At 45.6% G+C, this 12,215-nt stretch overlaps 1 protein-coding gene across 3 annotated transcripts in view; it reads right to left on the bottom strand.

The window, feature by feature from the left end:
- LOC140715178 (slit homolog 1 protein-like) overlaps positions 1-12,215 on the bottom strand; it is a 322,282-nt gene that overhangs the window by 134,068 nt on the left and 175,999 nt on the right. For all 3 annotated transcript variants that reach the window (XM_073026998.1, XM_073026997.1, XM_073026996.1), the window contains exons 19-20: positions 9,213-9,356; positions 3,250-3,393 (exon numbers count right to left, since the gene is read on the bottom strand). In XM_073026998.1, coding sequence (XP_072883099.1) covers positions 3,250-3,393; positions 9,213-9,356 — 288 coding nt within the window. The remainder of the gene's footprint in view (positions 1-3,249; positions 3,394-9,212; positions 9,357-12,215) is intronic.

Here is a 12,215-nt window from a genome sequence, read left to right as displayed (position 1 = left end):
TCACCATTTTCAGTGAATGTCTGCAAGACAGACAATCTCAAGGTAGCGAATGGTAACATTTACGCACTTTAATAATAAATTTTACTTTGACTTTTGACGGTGCTCATGAACTCTGTGGTTCTTCTACCACCTCCTTTGTACTTTATTGCAGTTGTATAGCGCCTTGGCGAGTTTGCATCTGGATTATGGAGTATGGTTTTAGTCTAACTTGCTACCTGTGGATATGTGGAGGATCAGAGGGATCTTGGGGTCTGAGTCCATAGGACACTCAAAGCTGCTGCACAGGTTGAATTTGTGGTTAAGAAAGCATATGGTGCATTGGCCGAGAGGTAATGTTGCAGCTATATGGGACCCTGGTCAGACCCCACTTGGAGTACTGTGCTCAATTCTGGTCGCCTCACTATAGGAAGGATTTGGAAACCATAGAAAGGGTGCAGAGGAGATTTACAAGGATGTTGCCTGGATTGGGGAGCATGCCTAATGAGAACAGGGTGAGAGAATTCTGCCTTTTTTCCTTGGAGCGACGGAGGATGAGAGGTGACCTGATAGATGTGTATAAGATGATGAGAGGCATTGATCATGTGGATAGTCAGAGGCTTTTTTCCAGGACTGAAATGGTTAGTACGAGAGGGTACAGTTTTAAGGTGCTTGGAAGTAGGTACGGAGGAGATGTCAATAGTAAGTTTTTTTTTAATGCAGAGAGTGGTGAGTGCGTGGAATGGGCTGCTGGTGACGGTAGTGGAGGCGGATACGATAGGGTCTTTTAAGAGACTCCTGAACAGGTACATGGAGCTCAGAAAAGTAGAGGGCTATGGGTAACCCTAGGTAATTTCTAAGGTAAGGACAAGTTTGGCACAGCTTTGTGGGCCGAAGGGCCTGTATTGTGCTATAAGTTTTCTGGGTTCTATCTTCTATATAAGACCTCATTCTAAAAATGGAGAAATCTCTTCCTGTATATTTTAACATGCACCCTCACCTGATCATCTGTTGCTACCATATGGCACCTTCAAGGAGCTTCCTGTATACATACTGGCTGCCTTATTTCCAACATTCACTTCCTCCAATGTTCTTGGATATACAGTGGTTTCCAGCTAAACGGCCCATTGGTTAATTGAGGCAGTTGCTTATTTGGGACAACTCTTAAAGAATCAAAATTAATCCAAAGTTCAAAGTAAAATTTATTATCAGAGTACATGCACGTCACCACATATAGCCATGACATTCTTATTCCTGCTGGCATACTTAGCAAATGTACAGAGCAGTAACTGTAAATGAGATCAATGAACAACAAACTGTGCAAATGGAAACATGAATAAATAGCGATAAATACCAAGAGCGTGAAGTAGCAAGGTAGAGTCCTTAAAGTGAGACCATCAGATGTGGGAACATCAGAAACAGATTGAGTGCAGTCATCTCTTTTGTTCGAGAGCCTGATGGTTGAGGGGTAGGAACTGTTCTTGAACCTGGTGGTGCGAGTCCTGAGGCTCCTGTACCTTCTGCCTGATGGCAGCGACAAAGAGCATGGCCTGGCTGGTGAGGATCTTTGATGGATGCTGCTTTTCCATGGCAATGTTTCACGTAGATGCACTCAATGGTCGGGAGAGATTTAAATCGCGATTTACTCCCTTTTTAGGATTTTCCGCTCCAAGGCATTGGTTTTCCCATACCAGGCTGTAAGGCAACCAGTCGACACACTCTCCACCTCACATCCATAGAAGTTTGCCAAAGTTTTCGATGATATGCCGAATGTCCGCGGACTTCTGAGGAAGTAGAGGCGCTGTCGTGCTTTCTTCGCAATTACATTTGTACGATGGATCCAGGGCAGGTCCTCTGAGATGGTGACACCCAGGAATTTAAAGTTAATGACACTCTCCACCTCTGATCCTCCGATGATTACTGGCTTATGGACCTCCGGTTTCCATCTGCTGAAGTCCACAATTAGTTCCTTGATCTTACTGACATTGAGCGGGAGGTTGTTATGACACCACTCTGCCAAATTTTCAGTCCCCCTCCTGTATGCTGATTCATCACCCCTCTTTGATTCAGCCCGCAACAGTGGTGTCATCAGCAAATGTGTATACGGTGTTGGAGACGTAATTAGCCACACAGTCATAGGTGTAAAGTGAGTAGAGCAGGGGCTAAGAACACATCCCTGTGATGCTCCTGTGCTGACGGAGACTGTGGAGGAGATGTTTTTGCCAATCTGAACTAACTGGGGTCTGTAAGTGAGTAAACCCAGGATTCAATTGTGTAAGGATGTATAAGAGGCGTAACTGAATAAGAGGCCCAGATCCTGGTGTTTATTGTTTAGTTCTGAGGGGATGATGGTGTTAAATGCTGAGCTGTAGTCGATAAAGAGCATCCTAATGCATGTATCTTTGCTGTCCAGATGTTCCAGGGTTGTGTGAAGAGCCAATGAGATGGCATCTGCTGTGGACCTGTTGCTCTGGTAGACAAATTGGAGCGGGTGCAAGTCACCACTCAGACAGGAGCTGATATGCTTCAGCACCAGCCTCTCAAAACGCTTCATCCAGTGTCTCTGGACAATAGTCATTGAGGTAGGTTCTTGGGCACCGGTATGATCAAGAATATAGCTGGGATTCCCTTCATTTATTCGGGATTCTATGCTGCTTAACTGGGATAGGAGACTGTTGCCAAGAAGTTTCTAACTAGTGCCAGTCACATGCACTTTTGTGGTCGTTAGACACTACATTGTGCTCAGAGCAGACAGCTTCTAATTAGCATCAGTTGTGCGTTATCCATTTGGGCTGGTGGATGTTCATTCAAAAGGCAGTGATATTTGATCATTTTTGTTTTTTTTAAATTTTGACTTTAAAGCATTCCAGACCCTTTTCATGTATTTTCATTTATTATCTGATTATCCTCCCCAGTCTGCTACTTTCTCCCCATAAGCTTTGACGCCCTGATTAAACAAGAACCTATCTCTGCTTTAAATATACCCAATGATCTGGCCTGCACAGCCGTCTGTGCCAATGAATTCCACAGAGTCACCACCCTCTGGCTAAAGAAATTCTTTCTCACCTCTGTTCTAACTGGACGTCCCTCTGGTCTGAGGGTGTGCCCTCTGGTTCTAGGTTCACCCATTATTGAAAATGTCCCCTCCACATCCACTCTACCCAGTCCTTTCGATATTGAATGCTACAATGAAGATTTGGAGAATGCAATCGTGGAAAGCATTGTATCGAGACATCAAGGCGGGAAGTACGAAGGTGAGGAGGGTGTACTCACAGGGTGGAGAGTGAATGCAGAGTATCGAAGGCAGCTGGCGTGATGGTGGCGATCTGGTTGTCGTACAGTGAGAGGAGGCGAACAGCGGTCAGTCCGATGAAGCTGTCGTTGTGGATACAGCGGATGCGATTATTCCTCAACATCCTGGGGAAAGGAAGAGTCAGGGTTATTTAACGTCATTTCCTGTACATCAGTATAAAGGAGAACGAAATAATTGTTACTCCAGATCCGATGCAGCATAAAATAAGCAACACAATAACACTAAAAACACAAATACATAAGATAACTTATCGCCCTACAATCAATTTACGTCTATAAAGTGACACTGGGCACAGGAGTTCCCATACAGAAGGTGACTCTGACAGGTAATGATAAAGTAGTGGCGGGTTAGCGGGTGGAGGCACTCGCTGGCCTTACTGCTCGGGAAAAGTAACTGTTTTTGGGTCTGGTGTCCTAACGTGGATGCTACGTAGCCTCCTTCCTGAAGGAAGAGGGACAAACAGTCCATGAGCAGGTGGGTGGGATCCTGCATCATGTTACTGGCCCTTTCCTGGCACCGTCCTGCATCTGTCTTTGGTGGGCTAGTGATGGCACTTTCATGAGAGCACCCCGACCAGCTGCATCACTGCCTGGTTCGGAAATCGCACCACCTCGGATCGCAAGTCCCTGCAGCGGATAGTGAGGTCAGCTGAGAAGATCACTGGGGGTTTCTTTTCCCGCCATTACGGACATTTACACTATACGCTGCATCCACGAAGCAAACAGCATTATGAAGGACCCCACGCACCCCTCATACAAACTCTTCTCCCTGCTGCCGTCTGGGAAAAGGCTCCGAAGCATTCAGGTTCTCACAACCAGACTATGTAACAGTTTCTTCCCCCAAGCTATCAGACTCCTCAATACCCAGAGCCTGGACTGACACCTTACTGCCCTATTGTCCTGTTTATTATTTATTGTGATGCCTGTACTGTTCTGTGCACTTCATGCAGTCCTGGGTAGGTCTGTAGTCTAGTGTAGTTGTTTATTTTTCTGTGTTGTTTTTTACGTAGTTCAGTCTAGTTTTTGTACTGTCATGTAACATCATGGTCCTGAAAAATGTTGTCTCATTTTTACCATGCACTGTACCAGCAGTTATGGTCGAAATGACAATAGAAAATGACTTGATTTGACTTGACTTGATGTGATTATGGACCTGTATTCCCAGATCCCTTTGTTCTACCACACACGTCAATGCCCTACGGTTCACTGTGTATGTTCTATCCTGGTCCATCCTTCTGAAGTGCAACCCTATCCTAACTGATTAACACACACACAAAATGGTGGTGGAACTCAGCATCTATGGAGAGGAATAAACAGTCAAGGTTTTGGGCTGAGAGCCTTCATCAGTCTCTTTATTGAGATTGTGATTAACAACTGCTGGCTTTCCTCGAAACGTGTCGTACATTTCCCAAGTAATAACAGTGTGCGTCTATTGCTCTGGACTTGGGAAACCTGAATTTCCTTTCAGTTTCTCTCTGTGTGCAGTGAGGCGTCCCTAAAGGAAAATGTGGAATGCTTTCCAATCCCCAGTAATGAGCAGAAGCTCCCAAGGGAAACCAACACTGTACTGGGTTACAATATTGACATTTCCTGTAATTCATTCGGATTGGACAGCCAATATTCCAATAAGCCTCACTTCCTGGAATCAATATATCGTCAAAGCCCTGTGTCAGGTGGTATCTCGAAAGAATAATAAAGCAACAGAGATCAAGATCAATTTAGGGAAAAAATAAAATCCCTTGTTACTTGAGCAGGCTTAATTTTAAGATGATTGGAGGAAAGTATGGGGGGGGTGGTGTCAGAGGTACGTCTTCGTTAGGATGAGACTGGTGAGTGTGTAGAATGCGTTGCAGGGATGGTAGTAGATGTGGAAACATTAGAGACATTTGAGAGACTCTTGGATAGACAGATGGATGCAGAAAAATGGAGGGCTGTGTGGGAGGAAAGGTTAGGCTGATTTTAGAGTAGGTACCGCACAGTACAGGCCAAAGGTCCTGGACTAGTAAATACAAAGTACACTGCAGATGCTGTGGTCAAATCAACACGTACAAACAAGCTGGATGAACTCAGCAGGTTGGGCAGCATCCGTTGAAAGGAGCAGTCAACGTTTGGATGCTGCCCGACCTGCTGAGGTCCTCCAGCTTGTTTGTACGTGTTGAAAAGTCCTGGACCATTCTATGTTCAATGTTCTATGGCTTATCTACTTGGACATACTGGTTCTGTGTTCTACGTAGATGACACCAATTAAAGGTTGAGAGGGATAATGAATCATCCATGATGGTGTAGACTTGATGGGCTGAATGGCCTAATTCTGCTCCTATGTCTTGTGGTCTTACTAGCCTCTGAATGACTTTGACCTTCACAAACTTCCAGTTAACCTCTAACTGACCAGAATTTGGTCAGTGGGTCAATGGGCATGCAGTCATCTTCAAACCACTGAGGATAGGTGATGCATTGGTTCCATATAAGCCCCACACCTCCCATTCTAGGATGCTGCCCTTGACAATGAATCAAACATTCCAACAATTTATAAATGGTACCCAAATAAAAACTGTCCCCAAAAGATGGCAGACAATTCACACACACATTCTGTGGTCTGATGAAAGGTCTTGGCCCAAATCATCGACTGTTTATTCCCCTTCTTAGATATTGTATGACGTTGAGTTTTTCCAGCATTTTGTATGTGTTGCTCAGTCAATTCACAATTAGCCCAGTAATATCATAGGAAATATAATATTGGATATAAATGGGGGTTGTCATAGCATGAGTTGGTAGTGAGGATAAGCTCCCAATGGTTAGCACTTCAAATTACCTCTGACAACCAAGTCCAGCTCCTGGCCTTCACATGTGGCTTGGCTACTAAACCTGGTGGAACTGTTTCTACTGACAGGCAAAGGAGCAAAGGTGGGTTACTGGTGCCTTAAACCCACTCACCTCAGTCAGATGGGGCTCGTCAGCCGTGGTTGGCAGCTCATCTAGGAGATGGAAAACTCTGACCTCAAACCTCCATTTCTTTGTGGAAACACCCACTCATGGGGAAGGCTTCAGAAGTAACCCCCGAGGAAAACTCCAGAGCTTGAGTCCTTCAGGCAGTCCCACGTTGAGTTCAATGGTGACTGGCAACTCCTGCGATGCTGCTGATACCAAACTGCCATTCTGCCGTTCCTTTGGATTCCTCGCCGGTGTGGAGAGGGGGAGCTTGCTCTCCATATTGTACTGGCCTGGCTTGCGTATCATGTAGAGTCAACAACCAAGGTCGACCCTGGCCACCAGAAGGCCTCGATATGGAGAGGATACGTAACTTTGAATTCCTTGGTGCTATCATATCGGAGGTTCTGTTCTGGGAACGGGAAGGAAGTGCTACTCCAAAGAAGGCAGAAAAGCAACTTCTGCTTTCTTTGAAGTTTGAGTAGGTTCAACATGTCACATAAAACTTTGACACACCTTGGAGAGTATCCTAACTGGTTGCATCACAGGCTGGTATGGAAACACCAATGTCCAGGAATGGAAAACTCTACAGAAAGTGGTGGATAGAGCCCAGTCCATCACAGGCAAAGCCTCCCCACTGCTGAGCACACTTGTATGGAGTGCTATCATTAAGCAATGGCATCTATCACCAAAGACCCCAACCATCCAGCCACAATGTTGTGCCAAGCTGATTAGACTAGTAATTAAATACATAACTCAAATAACTTCTTCGACCTACACAACACCCATATCCTATCATTCTCTGCACATACATCTGCCTATCTGAGAGACTCTTAAATACTTATATCCATCCAGCACCACTCCTGGCATTCCAGGCATCCACCACTCTGTCTAAAATAACTTCCTCTGCACATCTCCTTTTGAACTTTCCCCCTCTTTCCTTAAATGCACACCCTCTGGTATTAAACATTTCAACCGGGGGAAAAGGATGCCAGCTGTGTACTGTCTCTACGCCGCTCGTAATCCTATAAACTTCTATCAGGTCTCCGCTCAGTTTCTGACACTCCAGAGAAAACAACCCAAGTTTGTTCAACCGCTCCTTGTAGCACATGCCCTCTAATCCGGGCAGTGCCCTGGCAAACCTCTGCAGCCCTTCCCATCGCCTCTGATGTGATTAGAACATAGAACAGTACAGGCCCTTCAGCCCACAATGTGTGTGACCCTTTAACCTGCTCCAAGATCAATCTAACCCTCCCCCTTCCTCCCCCACACAGCCCTCTATTTCTCCATCATCCCATGTGCCTGTCAAACAGTCTCTTCAATGCCCTTAGTTTATCTGTTAGACAACTACCCCTGGCAGGGTGTTCCACGTACCCATCACTCTCTGTGTGAAGAAACTACCTCTGATATCCCCTACTATACTTTCCTCCAAACACCTCAAAATTACGCCCCCTCGTATTAACCGTTTCCACCCTGGGAAAAAGTCCACTTGACCAAGCTGTCCACTTGACCTATGCCTCTTATCATCTTGTACACTTCCATCAAGTCACCTCTCATCCTCCTTTGCTGCAAAGAGAAAAGCCCCAGCTCATGCCACCCCTCCTTAAAAGAGAGGCTTTTAGGTAGACATGAATATGCAGGGAATGGAGGGAATTGAAATCATGTACAGGCAGAAGAGATTTAGTTTAATTTGGGCACAGAATACATGCGGTGGACTGGCAGGTCTGTTCCTGTGCTGTACTGTTCTATAAATCGAAGACACATACATTACAAACAGTTTCAGAACACTACAGCACAGAAATAGGCCCTTTGGCCCATCTAGTCTGTGCCTGTTATTCTGCATAGCCCCATGGACCCACACCTGGATCATAAATCTGCATAGCCCCATGGACCCACACCTGGATCATAAATCTGCATACCCCTCCCTCCCATGTACTTAACCAAACTCCTCTTAAATATTCTGATCAATGCTATTGCAGCCAATATTTGTAACTCTACCGTTCTGTGTTCTACCTTGATAAACATAGTCAAAACTGGAAGTTTGTGTGAACGTACTGGAATGGATTGATTAACTATTGCAATGTAATTGATTAACTATTACAGTGTGAACCGCTCAGCTACAGCTGATTTTGCCTCCAACAGATCAGGGCATACAGATCTTGGCAGGATACTTGGTAGTGTGGAGGAGCAGAGGGATCTGGGGGTACATTTCCACCGATCCCTGAAAGTTGCCTCACAGGTAGATAGGGTAGTTAAGAAAGCTTATGGAGTGTTAGCTTTCATAAGTCGAGGGATAGAGTTTAAGAGTCGCAATGTAATGATGCAGCTCTGTAAAACTCTAGTTAGGCCACACTTGGAGTACTGTGTCCAGTTCTGGTCGCCTCACTATAGGAAGGATGTGGAAGCATTGGAAAGGGTACAGAGGAGATTTACCAGGATGCTGCCTGGTTTAGAGAGTATGCATTATGATCAGAGATTAAGGGAGCTAGGGCTTTACTCTTTGGAGAGAAGGTGGATGAGAGGAGACATGATAGAGGTGTACAAGATATTAAGAGGAATAGATAGAGTAGAGAGCCAGCACCTCTTCCCCAGGGCACCACTGCTCAGTACAAGAGGACATGGTTTTAAGGTAAGGGGAGGGAAGTTCAAGGGGGATATTAGAGGAAGGTTTTTCACTCAGAGAGTGGTTGGTGCGTGGAATGCACTGCCTGAGTCAGTGGTGGAGGCAGATACACTAGTGAAGTTTAAGAGACTACTAGACAGGTATATAGAGGAATTTAAGGTGGGGGGGGATTATATGAGAGGCAGGGTTTGAGGGTTGGCACAACATTGTGGGCCGAAGGGCCTGTAATGTGCTGTACTATTCTATGTTCTATGTTCAGATCCATGTTGCCCATCCAGTGAAGGAATCAGGAAGACAGAACATAAACCCAGGCCCTGCCTGCTCTCTAGACCGGGTGAAAGGACCCAGTGGGGCTGGCTGAATTGGCACTTACAGAGTTCTTAATCCATCTAGGCCTCGGAACATCCCGCTCCTGATAGACTCGAGCTGGTTGGCAGTGAGATGCAGCTCAGAGACAGACGAAGCCCCCTCAAAGGTCCCGTCTTCGATTTCTCCAATCTTGTTGTTGCTCAGGTTTCTGGAAACAAAGAAAGAAAGGTCTGCGGTCAGGGAAGTAAATTCAGAGAGTGCGTGCTGGTACATTTTTGTGCTTTCCTTGCCATCATCTACGTGCGCGTCCATGTGTACATGCACACGTGTGAGTGGCGGTGTGTTTTCCTGGGCGTCTGCGTGTGTATTGTTTATCGGGCATGTGCTTGATATGTGATGTATGTGTCTCCATGGAGTGTGTTTGTATATCTGTGTCTCTGTGTGAGTGTGTGTGTGTGTGTGTGTGTGTGACAGCCAGTCAGATAAAGAATAAGGTGCTTGCTAATGAATTAAGATCACAGGAGCACCAACAGTGACCATCACTCGCTGTGCCTTCAGTAATCAGAAATGTGTTAATTAAATCCAGGCTCCCTGTAGTTTACTCATTGTTGGTGCCTGTTAGCTGGCACTAAGATCGAGCAGCTAAGAGCGGAATCTGGAATTACTCGAGTGTTCATTACCAGACTCACAGGACCAGCGTGGAATTTATTGTTTACATAGAACATCAAACCATACAGAACAGTACAGATTCTTTGGCGCACGATGTTGTGCCGACTTTTAACTTACTCCAAGATCAATCCAATCCTTCCCTCCCACATTGTCCTCCATTCTTCTATCATCCATTTGCCTAAGAGTCTCTTCAATATCCCTAACATAGCTGTCACTACCACCACGCCTGGCAACATGTTCTATGCACCCACCTCTCTCTTCGTACAACAATCTACCTCTGACAAACCCCCCCCTATACTTTCCTTTAATCACCTTAAAATGATGCCCTCTGGTGTTGGTTTATTGCCACTGGGGAGGAAACGCTGCTTTCCGCTCTCTCAATGCCTCATCTTTATTTATCTCTATAGATTCTGCCTGACCTGCTGAGTTCCTCCAGCATTTTGTGCGTGTTGCTCTGGATTTCCAGCATCTGCGGACCTTTTCGTGTTTCCGATTTGCTGCTCTGCTGTGAAGACTCTTCAAGATACACCCACGCTGAAGTTTAAATCTTCTCTTCGATGTGAGTTCAGTGAGACCCCCCTCTAGCTGCTACCCCTCTGTGATCCCTGCTGCCCTCTGACCCAGACTCGCTAGCTCAGCCACGAATCCTTCCTGGGAAATTGTTCCTCATGGCTTCCAGTTCCACTCTCAGGTCTTTTGCTTTGGACCCACTGAGGAGTGCAGGTAATCACGTTCAAGTCAAGTCAAGTCAAGTTAATTGTCATTTCAACCATAAACTGCTGGTACAGTACACAGTAAAAATGAAACAACATTCCTCCAGGACCCTGGTGCTATATGAAACAACACAAAACTACACTAGACTATGTGAGACAGCACAAGGCTACACTAGACTACGTAAAACAACATAAAAACTGCACTAGACTACAGACCTGCACAGGACTACATAAAGTGCACAAAGCAGTGCAGGACAGTACAATAATTAATAAACAAGACAATAGGCACAGTAGAGGACAAATTACAATATAATAATAAATGATGTAGATGTCAGTCTAGACTCTGGGTATTGAGGAGTCTGATGGCTTGGGGGAAGAAACTGTTGCACAGTCTGGTCGTGAGAGCCCGAATGGTTCGGTGCCTTTTGCCAGATGGCAGGAGGGAGAAGAGTTTGACCTCTTTACCTCTTCTCACCTGACTATCACCTCCCCCTGGTTGCCCTGCTCCTTCCATTTTTCCTATGGTCCACTCTCCTCCCCTATCCAATTCCTTCCTCTCCAGCGCTTAGTCTTTTACCCACCTTCTAGCTATCCTCCTTCCCTTCCACCCACCCTCGTACTCTGGCACCTTCCTCCTTCCCTCCAGTCCCGAAGAAGGGTTTATTCATTTCCATAGATGCTGCCTGACCTGTTGAGTTGCTCCAACATTTTGTGTGGGTTTGGTTTTCCAGCATCTGCAGAATTTCTTGTGCTTATCTTGTATCTTTTATCTTAATCTTTTTTTGTATCTTCTGCCTGATGGGAGGGGGGAGAAGAGGGAACGTCTGGGGTGGGTGGGTGGGTGAGGTTTTTTGATGATGCTGGCTGTGTTACTAAGGCAGCATGAAGGATAGACAGCCCATACAGTTTACTGTTCACTCAATAAATGGTAAAGGACAGCCAAGTGTTACACCAGAGTTGTGAACCTCTCTGATCAAGACTTATGAGGAAAAATCCTACCACAGTAGCAGGAGAATTTAAATTCAAGTAATGAACTAAACCTGGAATTTTTTTAAGGAAAGCTGGCGTGGACATGCCATGTTGGCGATGGAAACATGGCGATACTTGTAGGCTACCCCCAGCACATCCTCGAATTCTGTTGGCTGTTGACGCCAGACGATGTAATGCACCGAATTTTTTTTGATATAGAGATTAGCTTTTTGTCACGTGTGTCTTTTGCAATGGCCACAAAACGACAGAATTCCATAGGAACCCATCAGGTTTAGTGACGCACCTATATTGCTTCATCAGCTAAGGGGTAACAAGGGATGAGCAATGAATGCTGGCCTTGCCTGTAGAGCTTGCACTCCCTCAAAAAATAAGGTCACCAACCTACAGAAAAAAAATCAATAAAATAGAAAAAGTGCAGCAAAAATTACAAAGATGTTGCCAAGACTTGAAGACCCAAGTTATACGGAAAGGTTGAATGGGTTAGGACTTTATTCCCTGGAGCGTGAGAGAATGAGGGGAGATTTGATAGAGGTGTGCAAAAGCAAGCAGGCTTTTTCCACTGAGGTTGGGCGAGACTAGAACCAGTGGTCATGGATTAAGGGCGAAAGGTGAAATGTTTAAGGGGAACCTGAGGGGTAACTTCTTCACTCAGGGGGCGGTGCGAGTGTGCAACGAGCTGCCAGCAGAAGTGGTGG

Source organism: Hemitrygon akajei, chromosome 23, assembly GCF_048418815.1.
Source record: "Hemitrygon akajei chromosome 23, sHemAka1.3, whole genome shotgun sequence".
In the NCBI taxonomy this organism is placed as follows: Eukaryota; Metazoa; Chordata; class Chondrichthyes; order Myliobatiformes; family Dasyatidae; genus Hemitrygon; species Hemitrygon akajei.
Note: the sequence above shows the minus strand (reverse complement) of the source record. Positions and strands in the feature narration are given on the sequence as shown.